Below are 15,701 nucleotides of genomic sequence, written 5' to 3'. Positions count from 1 at the left end.
GATACCTAGGTGAACATGTATGTTCAAAGCTGTCGTCGCACATATACAGGTCTGCTACAAGCCATCCGAATGTTCAATACATCAACGATGGACCGGATCCATGAACCTTGTTACGACAGAAGAGCCGGTCCAATACCTCATAACTTACTATCTCTTCCCACCCTCTGCCTACTTGTCTCCCTCTCACCCCTCCTAACCAAAATCCCGCTATCCGGATACGGATCAAAAGTGACCTGGTTCAGCGGATTCAACTCACTCGCCCGATAAAACATATCCTCATAAACCTTGCCATCATACCTCCCTAGACTACTATCGAGCTGCCAATCAGGAAATCGCCACGCATCCACCAACCGCACAGCATGCGGTCTAATCTCCTCCAGAAGCTTCATGACCGCCTTTGTGTGTGCGAGCTGGATCTGGCGGACCGTGGTGGCGGCGCTGGCGAAGAACTCCGAGGCTTCGCGCTCGAGGGTGTGGAGGGCGTGGAGGCGGAAGAGTTTGTGTAGAAGAGATAACGTTTCCGGGTCGAGGGAGGATTTGGTCATGGGGTCGTCGAGGGTGGCGTGGAAGTTTTTGATGACGAGGTACTGCGAGTGAGCGGTGCTAAGGCGCCAGAAATCGACGAGTAAGGAATTCCAGGATCTCTTGTCCTCGTCGCGGTGCTTGAGGGCTTCGAAAATAAGGAAGGCGGTGCGCCAGGCGAAGGCGGCGACGAGGTCAGTGTCTGAGGTTAGTACGTCGAAGGCCGCGCCCATATCCTGACGTGCGAGGAAATGGCGGAGGATGCGGGTTGTGTCATTGTCAGCGGCGGTGCCTTGGAGGACGGAGCGTGCGGACTTGAGAAGATAACGCGCTACTTGTTGGGTGAGCATATAGTTGTCGCCTTCCCAAGTGGTGGTGGGTAGGTAGTCGGCATACCAACTCGCCGCAGGCTCTACGACAGACTTCGAGGCCTTCAGCGGCGGTGGTGCTGGCAAGGGCTTTCAGACCGCAGGAGGTGGCATGCAGGTCTGCGAGAAGGTCTGTGCCCGGGTGGAGTTCTTCTGGACCGGCACCACGATCAGTGTCGGATGCTTTGCCTGCGTCGCCTTCCATGCGCTTCTGATTCTCATGGTACAGAACCATCATGCCCTTTCCCGTGAAATGGAGTGCGAATGTGGCTGCAAGGAGTGGCAGTAGCCTAATCTGCACCATGGTGTAATTCAGCACTTGATTTTCTCCCGTATCCGAACCTTCTGCATCTCTGTCCTGAAATTGCCTCCTGACTGCGCAGTATCGTGTGGCTATCGTCACTCCTCGTGCTAAAACACTGCCAGCTTGCATGACGATGGTCGATCGCACATATGTCAGCGTGCCATAAACCAAAGATGGCGAGGATGGTCTCAGATACTTCCCCGTTTGCGGGTCAACACTGGAGAATCGTGCTAACATGTTGACATGGGGGACTTTGACTCTGTTAAGCAACAGGAAACCATTGTCCATTGTGTTGTATCCAAATTTGGGCCTATATCGCCGACGTGAACATTCTCAAGAGGCTCATGTGTTTTCAAATCTCTTATCTGGACGATGAAAGGATGAGGACCATATGACTTGCCATTGATTTTCAATTGTGCCATGACCACGGCATGGTTTGCTGTCCGTCCTAGAGATCCAATCCACCATTTCGATGCTGTAAGATGGGGCGAGTGAAGAATGAAGGTCCTATCCTCCTGGTTCCATGTTGCCGTTGTCTCCAGGCCTCTCACGTTGGAGCCATGGCCCAACTCAGTTTGTGCATAGCATCCAATGTATTCGTACTTTTGGGCCTTCTCGAGGAATAACTTATGCTGCTCAGGAGTTCCCTGATCTCTTAAAGTGACCAAGAACATAGAAGCATGAAGACCATAGGGAGTCGGTTCACTGATTAACTCATTTGCCATTTGATATTCTTCCTGTGTCCAGGCATGCTGGACAGACAGCTGCCGCAGTCGCTTTGCTCTGCTCAGGGCATCCAGAATTCTTTCATTTCTTCCATTGAAATAGTTTTGTGATTTCTCGAACACCTTCTCGGCTCGAAGAATGTTCAGTAAATTGTCCTGCCTATCGAGGCACTCTTTCGTAAAGAGAAACTCTGCAAGTTTATCCACGTCAAGGTTGGATTGGTTGCGCTCCTGCTGCAAGAGGTCTGAGCCTTGTGGCCCAGAAGGCTTCAGATTCTGGACCCAATCCGGATTCGAAGGCATTTCTCTGTCGGTAGACTCGGGTTCTAGCGTGGAACTCGATGCAGCACATCCCAGCAGAGGTGTGTTGCCAGTCACTTTATATCTAGTGGAGCGGTGGTCTAGCCATTCATGACGATCTCATCCAAGCTGAGGGACTTTGCCGAGGTCCACATGAGGATGCATCTCTTGGTTCCCCGAGAGGACAAGCAATCTTCCTCCACGGCCTGTGGGAGGCTCAACATGACATATGAACCCAGCACATGTGAGAAGATACTACGGTAGTAGTAAAGGATTGGTGGATCATATCAGTCATGGGGTGGACCGAGAATGGTTCATCACAAGGTAAGCTAGTACAAGGTGATGCAAGTCGAGATGGCAAGATGGTTCCTGAATCTGCACAACATCTAAGATCTAATTATATGTAGTACTAGTAGTCTGACCAAGACAATTCGGGGTAGCCAAGAATTCAGGCCTCGTCAGGTTGCCGCTGTGCAACTTAGCAGGAACAGGCCGTATGAAAGTTATGCCTAATTTACCATGAATGTGTGCTTAGTTTAAGCCTAAACGTGATATGATCTACGTAGTACCTTGCACAGAGGTATGCAACTAGACATCTAATATCCAATAAAATTGTGTTATTTCTTTTGTCCAAAATTATGGTCATTTGAGCCCTCTGATGATGCTTACAATGACAAATTGTCTGTTAAATTGCTAAGGATCAATACCCCGTCATTTCCGGAGCCCTTCTCTACGTGGCTTGACATCCGGGCACTGCAAATGACACTTGTCACGCGACAAACCTTAAAATGATGACTTGAGGCCTTCAAATGCCCCAGAATGGCGCGTTTTCGCTGTCGAAGCAGGAAACGCTGGGGGAGGAAATTGAGATGAGGTCTGCTGTCCATCTCGAAGACGAGAACGTCGGCCCTGAAGCCCCTTTGATCTCGGGAGATACTGCTCTTGCCCCTGACCACGGTGACAATGGCAAAAGTGCAGCGAGCAAGCCGAATCCGCACCCTTCCGGATCCAAATTTCTATGGATGCTCACCTTCGCGGCCTGCATCAGCGGTCTCCTGTTCGGCTATGATACCGGAGTCATCAGCGGAACCCTTGTTTCTGTCCGATCAGACCTCTCTGCTCGACCTTTGACAACCCTCGACAAGTCCCTGATCACATCCTGTACAGCACTGTTTGGGCTTATAGCAAGTCCCTTTGCGGGTATACTGGCGGACAAATGGGGTCGGAAGGTTGTCATACTTATAGCAGATGGCCTGTTTACTGCCGGAGCTTTATGGCAGGCTGTGACTGGCACCGTATGGGGGATGATCCTTGGGCGGAGCATTGTGGGTCTTGCTATCGGAGGAGCAAGTCTGATTGTTCCGTTATACATTTCAGAGCTGGCCCCAGGCCATATTAGGGGTAGACTCGTTACTGTTTCTCTCCTCTTCATCACTGGCGGCCAGGTCGTTGCATACATTGTAGGATGGGGCTTCTCGACCATTCCAGCAGGATGGCGCTGGATGGTCGGGCTTGGAGCTGTACCCGCAGTCTTCCAATTTGCACTACTGACGTTGATGCCGGAAACACCTCGATGGCTCATCAAAGCTAGATGTGAAGAACGTGCAAAGCGCATTCTCGAGAAGGTCTATCACGACGAGAGATATCCGACAGAGGACGCAGTATCCTACACGCTGCAAGCCATTAAATCAGAAATCCTAGAAGAAGAACATGCAAGTCTAGCGAGCCCGAAATCCTCGTCGATCCTCCCGCCAACGTTTTCGTCCCTCCTCTTCCACCCGCCACACGCCCGAGCACTTACGATAGCCTGCCTACTGCAAGGCTTACAACAACTCTGCGGCTTCAATTCTCTAATGTACTTCTCTGCCACGATATTTTCTATTCTTCGCTTTTCTTCACCAACTCTCATCTCCCTAAGCATTGCAGTCACCAACTTTCTGGCCACCATCGCCGCTTTCTACCTGATCGACCGTGTCGGGCGGCGCAGAATCCTCCTCTATACCATTCCGGGCATGGTTATAGCTCTCCTCCTCTGCGCGTTCGCATTCACATTTATCAACCTCGCTCCACCAACAGATCAGCAAGGCACCGTAGCTGGCTCCTCTACACCCTCTCGCCTGCCTGCTGTTGCAATTCTCATCTCCCTCCTCCTGTACGTGATTCCTTACGCTACTGGCCTCGGTCCAGTTCCCTGGCAGCAATCCGAGCTTTTCCCACTTTCTGTCCGCAGCCTCGGCTCCTCGCTCTCCACCTCCACCAACTGGCTTTGCAATTTTGTTGTTGGCGTGACTTTTCTCCCGATGATGGACGTGCTGACGCCGTTTTGGACATTCGCAACGTATGCGGGCGTATGTGCATTGGGATGGGTGGCTGTTTGGGCAATCTATCCAGAGACTATGAACATGGATCTGGAGGATGTGGGTGAGCTATTGAAAGATGGCTGGGGTGTGAGAGAGAGCTTAAGGAGAGTGGAGCAGAGGAGGGCGGCAGGATGTATGGATCGGGTGGGAGGTTAGATCTAGACAACTCGGAAGATAGATCAAACGCCCTACATATTTGCATTTACCGCTTGTTGCTATGGTCGCTCAAGCTCCTTTATACCGATACCTCAACCTTTCCAACTCTCCAACACCTTTGCCAACGTCCTCCATGCTTCGCAATGCCACCTCGACCATTGCCCATGCGATACTCGGTAGTAAGCAGAAGATCCACATCCCATCGGCCTCAGCTTCCACACGTCCTGAACCACTGCTTCTGCCCCTTCTTCGATATAGCACCATGGCTGCCAAGCCTAGCACAACACATATCGCGCCATTCAGCCACGGTAACGCCATCCTTAAAGGGCCATTTTCTGGCACGGCGTCCAGGAGTCGATGCTCAAAGTCCGTTATCTGAAGCCAGTTTAAGATTCCCGAGGTAGCTGCCTGGTTGGCTTGTCGAGGAGGTGGTGGCGTCGGCGATGGTGATGATGATGGAGAGGAGAAGCGTATCCGGCCAGTAGATATGAGGAGAGAAGTTACTCCAAGGATGCTGAGGAGGGGAGAGAAGCGAAAGGTGAAGATGAAGGGTAGGATAAGAAACAGAGGGAGGATGGTGAAAACAAGGGTGTACAGGGCGTTTTGTTGGGCGTTTTGGTTGTGGAGGGTGGAGATCAGGTTCTCTTGCTCTGAAATAAGTCCTGTCAGCAAGGAGACTTTCAGGGCACAGGAATATCATGAATATATCCAATATATGGGTCAAATTCCAGCAGGCAAATGCCACTGATAATAAGAAAGGAGAAGTTTCTTGGCACTTTGTCTCTCAGACTCTCGGTGTTGGTTGACACAGAGTAGTAAGGTGGTTACCACTATCCCTCAGACCAGAAAAGACAGCATTTTGTTGGACTGTATATCTATACACTTCCATAATTCAAAATAATCCATCATATTACGAAAATGCTTACCTTCCTCGTCAAGCTCTTCGCGTGAGGCGTCCGAGCTTTCTGAGTCCGTTGGATATTTAAACGTCTGTCGCAGTCGAGCGCCAGTGGATGTCATGACTGTATGGGAAAGGGCAGTCGTAAAACAGACGGGTGATCTAGGTGTAAAAATATGTTTGTAGAAGTTCCAGGTGAGACTGCGACCAGAAGTTAAATTCGACGCACTGTCTGTTTTTACGGCCACGCTCTACCTCATCGACTCGGATGCATCAATATTTTCAAGCTTTAGCATTGAATTGGTGTGGCATGACCTTGTTTGCTTGAGCTCCACGTATGGTGAACATAATGACATCTCCACGAACAATTCCCGCGCCAAAGGGTGCAAGATTCCTCCAGCCGGCTTCTCAACTTTTGCTCCGCAGGCCCTATCATTTCACCACTCTGCTTCAACAATCACCCCAAGCTGCAACATCGCAAACACGGACGCCATATATTCCTGCTCCCACTGAATCGTCCGGACCTCTGCTCTCGCGACGGCCTGATCGAGAACTACCATCCCTGAAGAAGTCCCACATATGGCTGAAGACTTTGCCTCTATTCTTTGCCATCATTGCGGCCTCCTCGCTGGCCTTATTCAATTACCAAAAATCCAGCTCTTCGACTGTGAACAGCATTCTTTATGCACTTAGAACAAACCATACATCAAGAGACATTTTAGGCGAGGAGATCTACTTCAACAGCAAAGTACCATGGATATCGGGCGAGCTTAATCAATTACACGGCAAAATTGATATAAGCTTCTGGGTCAAGGGCAAGAAAGGAAAAGGCAAGGTTAGATTTGTTAGTGTGAGGAAAAGGAGGGATGGCTTTGTACGTTGTAGCTCCCGCAGTTCGCAAAAAGCATACTAACAGACATCACAGTTCGAAACCTTAGAGTGGAGCTTACAGACAGAAGACGGCAAGGTCGTACAGTTGCTTAACACTACTGATGGTCAAGACCCTTTTCAGAAGCCAAATACTAGATGAAGAAGGCCTCGGTGCTGCAAGCCCCCTTTCACAATCATGCACTCCCTACAAATCATTTTGCATCCGCTTTTGTATCGCAGCCCCTGTTCCAAAGGTCAGCTCCTGCCTGTACTTACTACTGCGCTCGAATGCTTCCTTGGCTGCTGCTTTCCTTGAAGTTGCTCAAATCTTCTCCCGCTTCCACGAAAGGGCAACTTGTACCAAACGTAAGGCAGCTACCGGCATTCAAGCAGTCTATGGTATTGGCGAAGCCCAGACCTCTTCCTTCTGCTTTCATGGAGATGATCCTGATCTGCGAACTCCTGGTGGCCCTCAAGGTTATATAACAAACTATTCAACACCAGCTTGATTAATCCAATCTTGTGGCTTCTTTGAGCTTCTCAGAAATCACCTCATCTTGGTTGCATACATGACGCAAAATTTTGAGGGTGTCTGAGCGAAAGGACATTCAAGTACATCGGAGAACGGTATCGACCTCTCGGATCATGGGAAAGGGATACATAAGATGAATTCAGACTGGGTGCGCTTGTATCGTTGAATGAAGCGTGCCACAGAATACAACAGAACAGTACCTATGGCCTCGTCAACCTGCAGGACCACGGGAGATGCCTCTATTAATCTGCCGCCGTTGGTGAACGTTGGAAGATGGGGAGGGCCCGCTTCTCCCATAGCAACGCAAGATGCAGGTGTAAAGAATGCGATGTGTACAGCAGCAGAGTGCAGGTTAGGTGTTGGAAGAGGTCATGGCCAAACTCGACATCGGTGTGCTGGTGTTGGTAGAGATGATGGGTTCCCAGTTTCAGTGGCTAAGTACTTGCACGAACCCTGCTCAACAGTCAGTACAATTGCCAAAGCCCACTCATTCTTCTCTTCCTCCTTCCTCTGAATTCTCACCTCGACTGTTTAGACCTCCTTAGGTCTCTGTGTATTCATAGCTTGTTATATCGCACCCTGTCCCGTAGTGCTATGAAACATGAACTTCGTGTTGCGTCTAACACAGCACTGAGGTCATCCATCAGGGGTAGAGTTTAAATGGCCCTCGAAGTCTTTCTATAAGTGGACTGGAAACACTCAACTGCCTAAACACAACTAGTTTAGAGAAATATAATATAACACATGACAGCTCCAAATGTCCTCTGGACACTTAGTGCAGCGGTCTTAACTACTGCGTCACGCAAAACCAGCTTTCCAAATTACTTAGTCTGGACAAGCGAGTTTTCATAGCGGATCATGTGTTTCTCCCCTTCCAGTATCTAACCTCTCCTACGGCAAAGTTAGAGAGTGGAGAAAACATGTTGAAGTGAACTTTTTTGCTTTTGGTTCTGTTTATGCACAGATCATGGTTTGCCCTTGGTTGGTGTGGGGAGACTCTGGATGTTTTTAGCATAATGTCTCTAAGATATACCAGGGGTTGGAGCTGGGGTGATGAAGATCGAGTGGAAAAATGACCATGGCTCAAAAGAGAATTTAGCGATGCCAGAGTAATAAACTGATTGCCCGTTCTCGTTCCATATATGCAACTGCACATTATTAAATCTCTTAACCATTATTTATACACATTTTTTGAAACGCCGATACGGCGGCTCATCTCTAGTCTCGCCCCTCCATCTCCTCTCGACCTATTGAGGCTGCGTCGGCTGCTCCTCAATCAGCACCTTTTTCTCCGTCAACAGATCCGCCAACGTCCCATCCTTATGCATCCCCATCAAGATATCACAGCCCCCCACAAACTCGCCGCCGACATACAGCTGCGGAATCGTCGGCCAATCGCTATACTCCTTGATCCCGCTCCTCAGATCCTCATCCTCGAGCACATTGAACGCGGTGAACTTTTCCGGGTCGACGCCCTGCAGCCCGAGGATCTGGATCGAGGTCCGCGAGAAACCGCATTGAGGCGTTTCGGGGGTGCCCTTCATGAAGAGGACGACGGGGGCAGAGGCGACGGCTTTATCGATGGCGCTGCGGACTTCGGAAGATAGGAGCCGGGTTTGCAGGAGAGAGTGGTGTATGAGAGGGGTGAGGGTGCTGGATGTGGCGGAGGGGCGGAGGGCGGAGAGGGCGCCGCGGAATGCCTATGCTGGGTGAGTCCCCAGGAAGAAGTGCTGGGAAGAGAGTTACGTACGGGTGACAGTATTGATCTTGATAGCATCGTTGACATACTAGTAGCAGTCTGCAGAATGGAGAGATGATATTTACGATGAAAGCCGCATTTGATGTGATGCCTCGGCGAAAGAACTTTGAGACTGCCGAAGTTTTGCCGATGGGTTGGGGCTGTTCAGCACCAGAGACTCCAACGTTAACAACCGCCTTGCACAAAATCTTTCGCCATGACAACGAGCCTAGAACTGCAGCAATTCTCATCTTAAGACGAATATATGAGCATCACTGAGACCATGGCGTTCACCAACACTCCACCTCGGTCTCCCTTCTCCGCTGCCAAACATGCAAAAGACGGCAAACACCACATCCTCCTCGCCGCAACAGGCTCGGTTGCAACGATAAAATTACCCCTCCTTGCCCGTGCCCTGTCCGAACACCACCCCATCGTCTCGATCCGCATAGTTCTCACACCTTCCGCCAGCCACTTCCTGCAGTCTCAATCCGCCGAACAACCGAGCCTCTCCTCCCTTCTCACCCTAACAGGCGTGGACGGCATTCATGAAGACAAGGATGAGTGGTCCAAACCTTGGGTGAGGGGTGATGGAATCCTTCATATTGAATTGCGGAGGTGGGCAGATGTGCTTGTTATTGCTCCCTTGTCGGCAAATGGCTTGGCGAAGATGGTGAATGGGTTGAGTGATGGTTTATTGTTGAGTGTGGTCAGGGCATGGGATACTACTGGGCTGATTGATGGCGTTGATGGGAAGGGAAGAAAGAAGAGGATTTTCGTTGCGGCGGCTATGAACACGGCGATGTGGAGGCATCCGGTTACTGGGAGGCAGATCAGAGTCCTGGAGGAAGAATGGGGGAGCGCTGATGGAATCGAGGAAGAAGTTGAAGGCAACGGACAAGCTGGGCCGGGAGAAGGATGGATTACAGTGCTGAGGCCGATGGAGAAGGAATTGGCGTGCGGAGACGTTGGAGATGGTGCGATGATGGATTGGAGGGAGATTGTGGCACACGTGGAACGACATCTCGGGTTGGACTCGAAGAAGCACACAATAGGGACAAGCTGACCCTACACCCAATCAATGCGCTTTGGTCTATTTGACTCCTCGCTAGAGCGCCGGACAAGATAATCTCCGAGTAGGCCAGCTGCAACACTGCCGCCGGTGAGCCAACAGCCGTTCTTAAACCACCACCAACAGTTTCGGACCTCTTTCAGGCGGACTCGATATATCATCGTTGCAAGAGTCGCTACTGCTCCGCCGCAACTGCCAACGAAAAAGACAGGCCCAGCACCAGAAAAATATCCAGCAGTGGCGAGGAGTCCGATCTGCACAATGGACAACCCTGTAAGGACCGCTTTCGTATTGTGCTCATGCGCAAGAGCGATTGACTTGATTCCAGCATTCGCATCATCTTTGATGTCCATGTAGGCATATATCATGTCATAGCTAACCGTCCACGCTACACAGCTTGCGTAAAGCGCCGCAGCTGCTGCAAGGGAGTCAAAATCGGAGAGCAGATCAACTCCAAGTGCCGGGAAACCCATGATGGCGCCCCAGGAGAAGGTCAAGCCAAGGACAAACTGAGGGTAGTTTGTCACTCTCTTTGCGAGCGGATAGCTTGCCACTAGCAGAAGACTCGGAATGCCGTAGAAGAGGCACTGAGTGGGGAATTGGAGCAAGAGACCGAGCCCCGCTAGCAGTTGGAAGCCTGTGAATATCACGGCTGTTGATGGCGTTATGGCCTTACGAGCAATGGGCCTGAACTTCGTTCTTGCTACATGAGGATCCAGGTTTCGATCCCATAGATCGTTGATGGTACATCCAGCTCCACGCATGATCAATGCTCCGGTGAAGAAGAGGGCAGCAGTCGACACGACTGCTGCTGGACTCGCCATTGGTTCAGCCAGTGGCGCTGCAAGGAGTGTAGAGAAGACGCATGGGAAGAATAGGTAGTACGTTCCAGTTGGTTTGTCCAGCCTGATCAACTCCGCATATGGGATCCATGATCTTGGTAGGTGCGAAACCAGGCCTTTGTGTGGTGGTTTGTAGACAGGCCGGGAGGGAGTCTCGGGGGCAGCGATTGTCCCAGCAGAGCTTGGTGCTGTCGATGTCGAGTATCGTGGTCGTTGAGATTTGATGGTTATATGAAAATGACGAAGACCACAACAGTAAGATGTGCGGTGACTCTCACGTTGTACTATAACAGATGAAAGTAGTGTCCTCGCTTTCAGTCGAAGCTGTGATGTCCTTACTGGTGGCAGCACCTTCAGGACTCCTCCAAACTTCACCAATAGGGGCATTTTCGGAACAACCAAATTGATAGAGAAGGCCAGATCTATCCACAAGTTCCAGCATTGCTGCGCTCATTCACCAGTGTCGTAAGGCTGATGTAGAAGCTGTAACTCCCATTCCGAGAGCGTGAGAAGCGATGCCGAATTATGTCAAAAGGAGTAATGAAGTGGGTACGAGCGAAAAGTCGACATTTAGAGCCAAGAATCTCCTCCTTTCTGCTTGGCACGCGACGCGATTTTTCCAACCTTGGAGACACCACGTACATGCTGTACACGGGCTACTGGCTTCAAGAGTACCTTGGCGGTGCCAGGGTGCAGATTCACTAGATGTCCAGTGTCTTCAAATCGTCTATCTCATCTCCCCGCCAATAGTTGTGTTCGTCACTGCTCACTCACACTCCTTCTTCCTCCAGTCGAATATGCACCGAAGACCATCCGCGCTCAAGCATCTGCAATATCCAACTAGAAAGACAGAGCGCTCTTGAATCGTCGAAGCACTCGAGAGCAGTGGGAAGAAATGCCTTCACAGAGACCTTGCGCGGCATTCGAGCCGATCTCGCCTGACCTAAATCTTGCTGCCCTGGTCGAAACAACGCCAAACTTCGAATATGTTGTGAGGATACACTGTGACATGATAGATCACCAAGGGATCGAGGCCTTTGAGAAGCTGATTCTGCTACACGTCGTTATTGGTGGAAAGCCACTGGTGATTGAGGGCTATCAGGAGCGCCTGGATCGGTGGACATTCGCCCTACAATGGCTGAGGGACAACTGTTCTCAGAAAGGTATGAGCTGCTTATTCTAGTGTGCTTGTATGCGGCGTCGCTTATATTGCCCCAGTCGAAAATGCGCGCGACCTGACGAAAAAGACAAACTTGCCGCTTTCTATTGGTCATTACCTCAATAACATGGCACTTCTAACAAATCAGTGGAATTCTAAGAACTATAAGGACCCTGACAGGCAGCGAATATATCTGAAGGACATTGATTGTCCTCCATTGTGGCATGATAAGCTGAGTCACCTTATACCACCGGCGCTCTTCTATTTGAACGAATCAACAGGAGAACACGGCGGCCCTGGAGCAGTGGAAGAGCCTAACCCCAACGGGCCAGGCACTCGAAGAGGTCGAGCCATAGCTCAGGCTGGCGATCTCATGAGCAGTCTCCCGCCTGAAATGCGAGCAGAGAACATGATGTGCTACATTGGACACGAGGGCACATATACTCCTGCACATCGAGAGATGTGCGCTAGCTTGGGGCAGAATATCATGGTCGAGACATCGACAGGTGCTGTCGAAGACGGCAAGCCAACCAAGCCAGGCTCCTCCATCTGGTTCATGACCGAGACGAAGGACCGGCACGTTGTTTCTGAATATTGGCTCTCTGCACTTGGCCACGACATTGAAGTCGAGAACCATTTTGCACAGATCAACGCGTGGAAAGCTGCCCCTTTCAAGACGTGGGTGGTGGAGCAGCGGGTTGGTGACTTTATACTTATCCCTCCACTTGCTCCTCATCAAGTATGGAATCGGGGCACGCGGACAATGAAAGCTGCGTGGAACAGGACAACTGTAGAAACCTTAGAAATGGCGCTGGAAGAAGCCCTACCACGGGCGAGGATGGTCTGTCGAGACGAGCAGTATAAGAACAAAGCAATCATCTATTACACGCTCGTCAAATACTCGAAGCTTCTCACAGCAGCTGCGAATCTGAAGCAAAAGGCCTCCAACAAACCCCCTGCGAAAGTTCGCCAGCTACAGAAAGACTTTCGACGACTTCATACACTCTACACACAGATCCTAATCTCCGAGAGTTTCGCGCCCGGTCAAGAGGAGAGGAAGCTCGAATTCATCACATACGATAGCAACATCACCTGCTCTTATTGCCGATGCAACATTTTCAACCGCTTTCTGACCTGTCCGTCTTGCATCGGCGAGCTGCCTAATGGGGATGAAGATACTTACGATATCTGCATGGAGTGCTATGCAATGGGCCGGTCATGCCTGTGCATCTCGAAGCTAAAATGGGTCGAGCAGTTCTCCTGGGGAGATCTGACCCAGAAACACGAGCAATGGCGACGCCAGATCATCCAGGCTGAAGGTCAAGTGACAGAAAAGTCGCCTAAATCGCTCAAGGTTGAGCTGGAAAGGTATGGGAAACGATCGTTGGCTGAGATCTGTCAGTTAGAGCTGAAGAAGCGACCCTGGAAAGATGTAAGAAGACCGGTTGCGCCTGTGGATGACGGGAATGTGAGTGATGAGGTTGTGGTCAATGGAGAGGGCATTGTGCAGAAGAAAAAGCGGAAGCCTCGACAGTCGGAGAAGTTCAAAAGAGAACACAAAGTGTGCCATTTCCACACTACGTGGGAGCCGAAATGGAAGCAGATCGAATGCTCGCAATGTGATGCCAGCTTTTGCTATGGCACACTGGCTCGAGCATTTGACATGAAACCGCAGGAGATTCTGGCTGAGAAGGACTGGAAATGTCCTCGGTGTCGCAATTTCTGCATCTGCAGACGGTGTAGGGAGAAGCCGGGCTGGAAGATGATCGAGCCTCCGAGGATAATGCTTGGCCATGATACGAAAAAGGTTGCAGATCCACGAAGTGTGGAAAGCCTGGTCGATTACAGCCAATCGAACATTAGCTGGTTACAGAAAGTTGGCGACGATGGCACCAAGGACACCAGAAGGCTCCAAAGGAGGAAACAGGCAGCCGAAAAGGCCAAAGCCAAGCCTGACGAGCTTGGTGACCATTATGTCGAGGATGCGGACACGACAAGGCCAGAAAATAGCGCGGTTGAGAACGGTCTCCTTCGCCTGGCTCGCCAGGAAGGCATACCAATTGATCCTAACCTGGAGAATGGGGCAGGGGAAGCGACCACGGATGGCGAATCTCAAGAGGAAGAGGACCGCTACAACGAGAATCCTGAAGAAGCCGGCGTGGGAGAGGTCTTCGAATCGTATCGTCAGGGCCCACCGCAACCGCAACATGTCATCCCGGCTGGAGGCATCATTCGGGATGCTGAACACGCTTATGATGCGACCGAGGCCATCACCTTTGATTATCCTGATCCTGAGTTTGAGCAGCAAGTCCCACAGTCGGACGAACATGCAGTACTAAAAGAGCCAGCACCTCTAGGGTACGAGCCCGCAGTACAGCCCGAAGAGCCAGCCGAGATCGAAATGGTGCAAAGGAAACGCAAGAGATCTGGTGCTGAGGCTGGGGATGAGCCATACAAAGCTCACAAGAAGGTCAAGGACATGAGTGCAAGAAAGAAGAAGCAGCGGAAGTCTTTGGTGGTTAAGCTGAACATTGACAAGAGCAAACTTGGAGAGCTCAACAAGATGGCTCTCATCGCACAACGAGCTCTGAATGGCGTTGAAGAAGATGAGACGCCTGTTATTTCCTCGGATTTGAGAGCGCTAAATGCGGAATCGGGTGCGGCAGATACTCGGCTACGAGTCAAGAAGGTTCACATTGAGCGCGATGACGAGGATGACGACTTTACTGGACCCAGGGTTCGTAAAGACCGACAGAAATCGGCTCCGGAGGTGCATTCAGTGCCAGCTCGAAGAACTCGAACTCAGAACGTCGCCTATGAAGAGTCTTCCGATGGCGAAGGATTTGCAGAGGTAGTTGGTCCGCACAAGAGGCGAGATTCACGTCACCTTGAGGGGCCAGATTCATATGACAACGGAACGCAATCACAAAGCAACAGCTCCACTGCTGCAGATAGCGGTGGTACTGACGCCTCTTCTCCAATCAACGCCGACGTCGAACCTTCACTGGAGCAAACCGATGTGGTTGTAGGTCTTGATCAAGCCCCGACTACTTCTCAAAAGACCGTCTCAAAGAGAAAGGATGGTATTGAATCTCCGGCAGACTTGAACAAAAAGAACTCAGCTGGACATGAGATTGTTAGCTCGACTATAACAGTTGATAGCACTATCAATGTGGAATCCCAGAATCGCACGGCTATTCAGCTAACTGGAATTCAGCGTTCGAAGTCCACAAAAGGACCGTCGGCGTCTCCACTGATCTCTGTGTCGTCAGTGAATACTCCGCGAAATGGAAAGGCACAGCCACGGTCTTCTGGGGCGTTGGAAGCGGAGAAGAATCGCAAAGCCAAGCTGGCGGCTATGCATTGGGCAAGAGGTGATAGCAACGACTTGGAAGACGAGACATGGTCAGGCTCAGAGGAGGAGGAGGAAGATGATGATGATGAGCCAAACAAGGATCATTTCGTTCCAAAGGCTCGCACACCTCGCCAGCACAAGCCAATTGAGAAGTCTAGGCTAGGGGTACCAGATCCCGTTCGTCCAACACCAAAGCCGGTGGATTCGGGTGCTGCCAACAGGGCTTCGGCACGCAAGGCAACACCGGCCGATTGGAATAATGTAATCAGCTCCGATGAGGACATGGTGGACGTGTCCATTGAGCATTCCAAGGAGCATTCCAAGCCATCAGTCTCATCTGCCCGGGCTAAGCGTGTTGCCGGTGCGCTGAAGGCGGCATCACCAACCGGAAGGAGGCGGTGATAGAGTGGTCTGGGCATGTGAGACTGGGAGAGACATGTCCAGCGGTGCGAGAGGATTCAACTACGTGTTGGAGCATTATGTTAGCATGAAGGCAGTTG

General features: G+C 50.9%; 7 protein-coding genes across 7 annotated transcripts; 3 read left to right on the top strand and 4 right to left on the bottom strand.

Moving 5' to 3' along the window:
• Positions 1-137: 137 nt before the first annotated feature.
• On the bottom strand, positions 138-2,222 carry EPUS_02470 (uncharacterized protein; the record flags this gene model as incomplete). The annotated part of the gene is made up of 3 exons (XM_007805471.1): positions 138-836; positions 919-1,504; positions 1,591-2,222. 3 exons carry the CDS (start codon positions 2,220-2,222, stop codon positions 138-140), a joined length of 1,917 nt encoding a protein of 638 aa, XP_007803662.1.
• Positions 2,223-3,028: 806 nt separating this feature from the next.
• On the top strand, positions 3,029-4,735 carry EPUS_02469 (uncharacterized protein; the record flags this gene model as incomplete). Its single annotated transcript, XM_007805470.1, has 1 exon — positions 3,029-4,735. The coding sequence occupies one exon, from the start codon at positions 3,029-3,031 to the stop codon at positions 4,733-4,735; it is 1,707 nt and encodes a 568-aa protein (XP_007803661.1).
• A 69-nt stretch (positions 4,736-4,804) lies between these two features.
• On the bottom strand, positions 4,805-5,755 carry EPUS_02468 (uncharacterized protein; the record flags this gene model as incomplete). The annotated part of the gene is made up of 2 exons (XM_007805469.1): positions 4,805-5,385; positions 5,662-5,755. 2 exons carry the CDS (start codon positions 5,753-5,755, stop codon positions 4,805-4,807), a joined length of 675 nt encoding a protein of 224 aa, XP_007803660.1.
• Positions 5,756-8,282: 2,527 nt separating this feature from the next.
• EPUS_02467 (Monothiol glutaredoxin-5) lies at positions 8,283-8,812 on the bottom strand (the record flags this gene model as incomplete). The annotated part of the gene is made up of 2 exons (XM_007805468.1): positions 8,283-8,735; positions 8,786-8,812. The coding sequence occupies 2 exons, from the start codon at positions 8,810-8,812 to the stop codon at positions 8,283-8,285; spliced, it is 480 nt and encodes a 159-aa protein (XP_007803659.1).
• Positions 8,813-9,056: 244 nt separating this feature from the next.
• EPUS_02466 (uncharacterized protein) lies at positions 9,057-9,839 on the top strand (the record flags this gene model as incomplete). Its single annotated transcript, XM_007805467.1, has 1 exon — positions 9,057-9,839. The coding sequence occupies one exon, from the start codon at positions 9,057-9,059 to the stop codon at positions 9,837-9,839; it is 783 nt and encodes a 260-aa protein (XP_007803658.1).
• A 42-nt stretch (positions 9,840-9,881) lies between these two features.
• Positions 9,882-11,074, bottom strand: EPUS_02465 (uncharacterized protein; the record flags this gene model as incomplete). Its single annotated transcript, XM_007805466.1, has 2 exons — positions 9,882-9,926; positions 9,980-11,074. 2 exons carry the CDS (start codon positions 11,072-11,074, stop codon positions 9,882-9,884), a joined length of 1,140 nt encoding a protein of 379 aa, XP_007803657.1.
• Positions 11,075-11,582: 508 nt separating this feature from the next.
• EPUS_02464 (uncharacterized protein) lies at positions 11,583-15,603 on the top strand (the record flags this gene model as incomplete). Its single annotated transcript, XM_007805465.1, has 2 exons — positions 11,583-11,850; positions 11,906-15,603. The coding sequence occupies 2 exons, from the start codon at positions 11,583-11,585 to the stop codon at positions 15,601-15,603; spliced, it is 3,966 nt and encodes a 1,321-aa protein (XP_007803656.1).
• Between the last annotated feature and the right edge of the window lie 98 nt (positions 15,604-15,701).

The sequence above is a fragment of the Endocarpon pusillum genome (assembly GCF_000464535.1).
Source record: "Endocarpon pusillum Z07020 unplaced genomic scaffold scaffold4345, whole genome shotgun sequence".
Taxonomy (NCBI): Eukaryota; Fungi; Ascomycota; class Eurotiomycetes; order Verrucariales; family Verrucariaceae; genus Endocarpon; species Endocarpon pusillum.
This window is presented reverse-complemented; position numbering and strand designations above follow the sequence as displayed.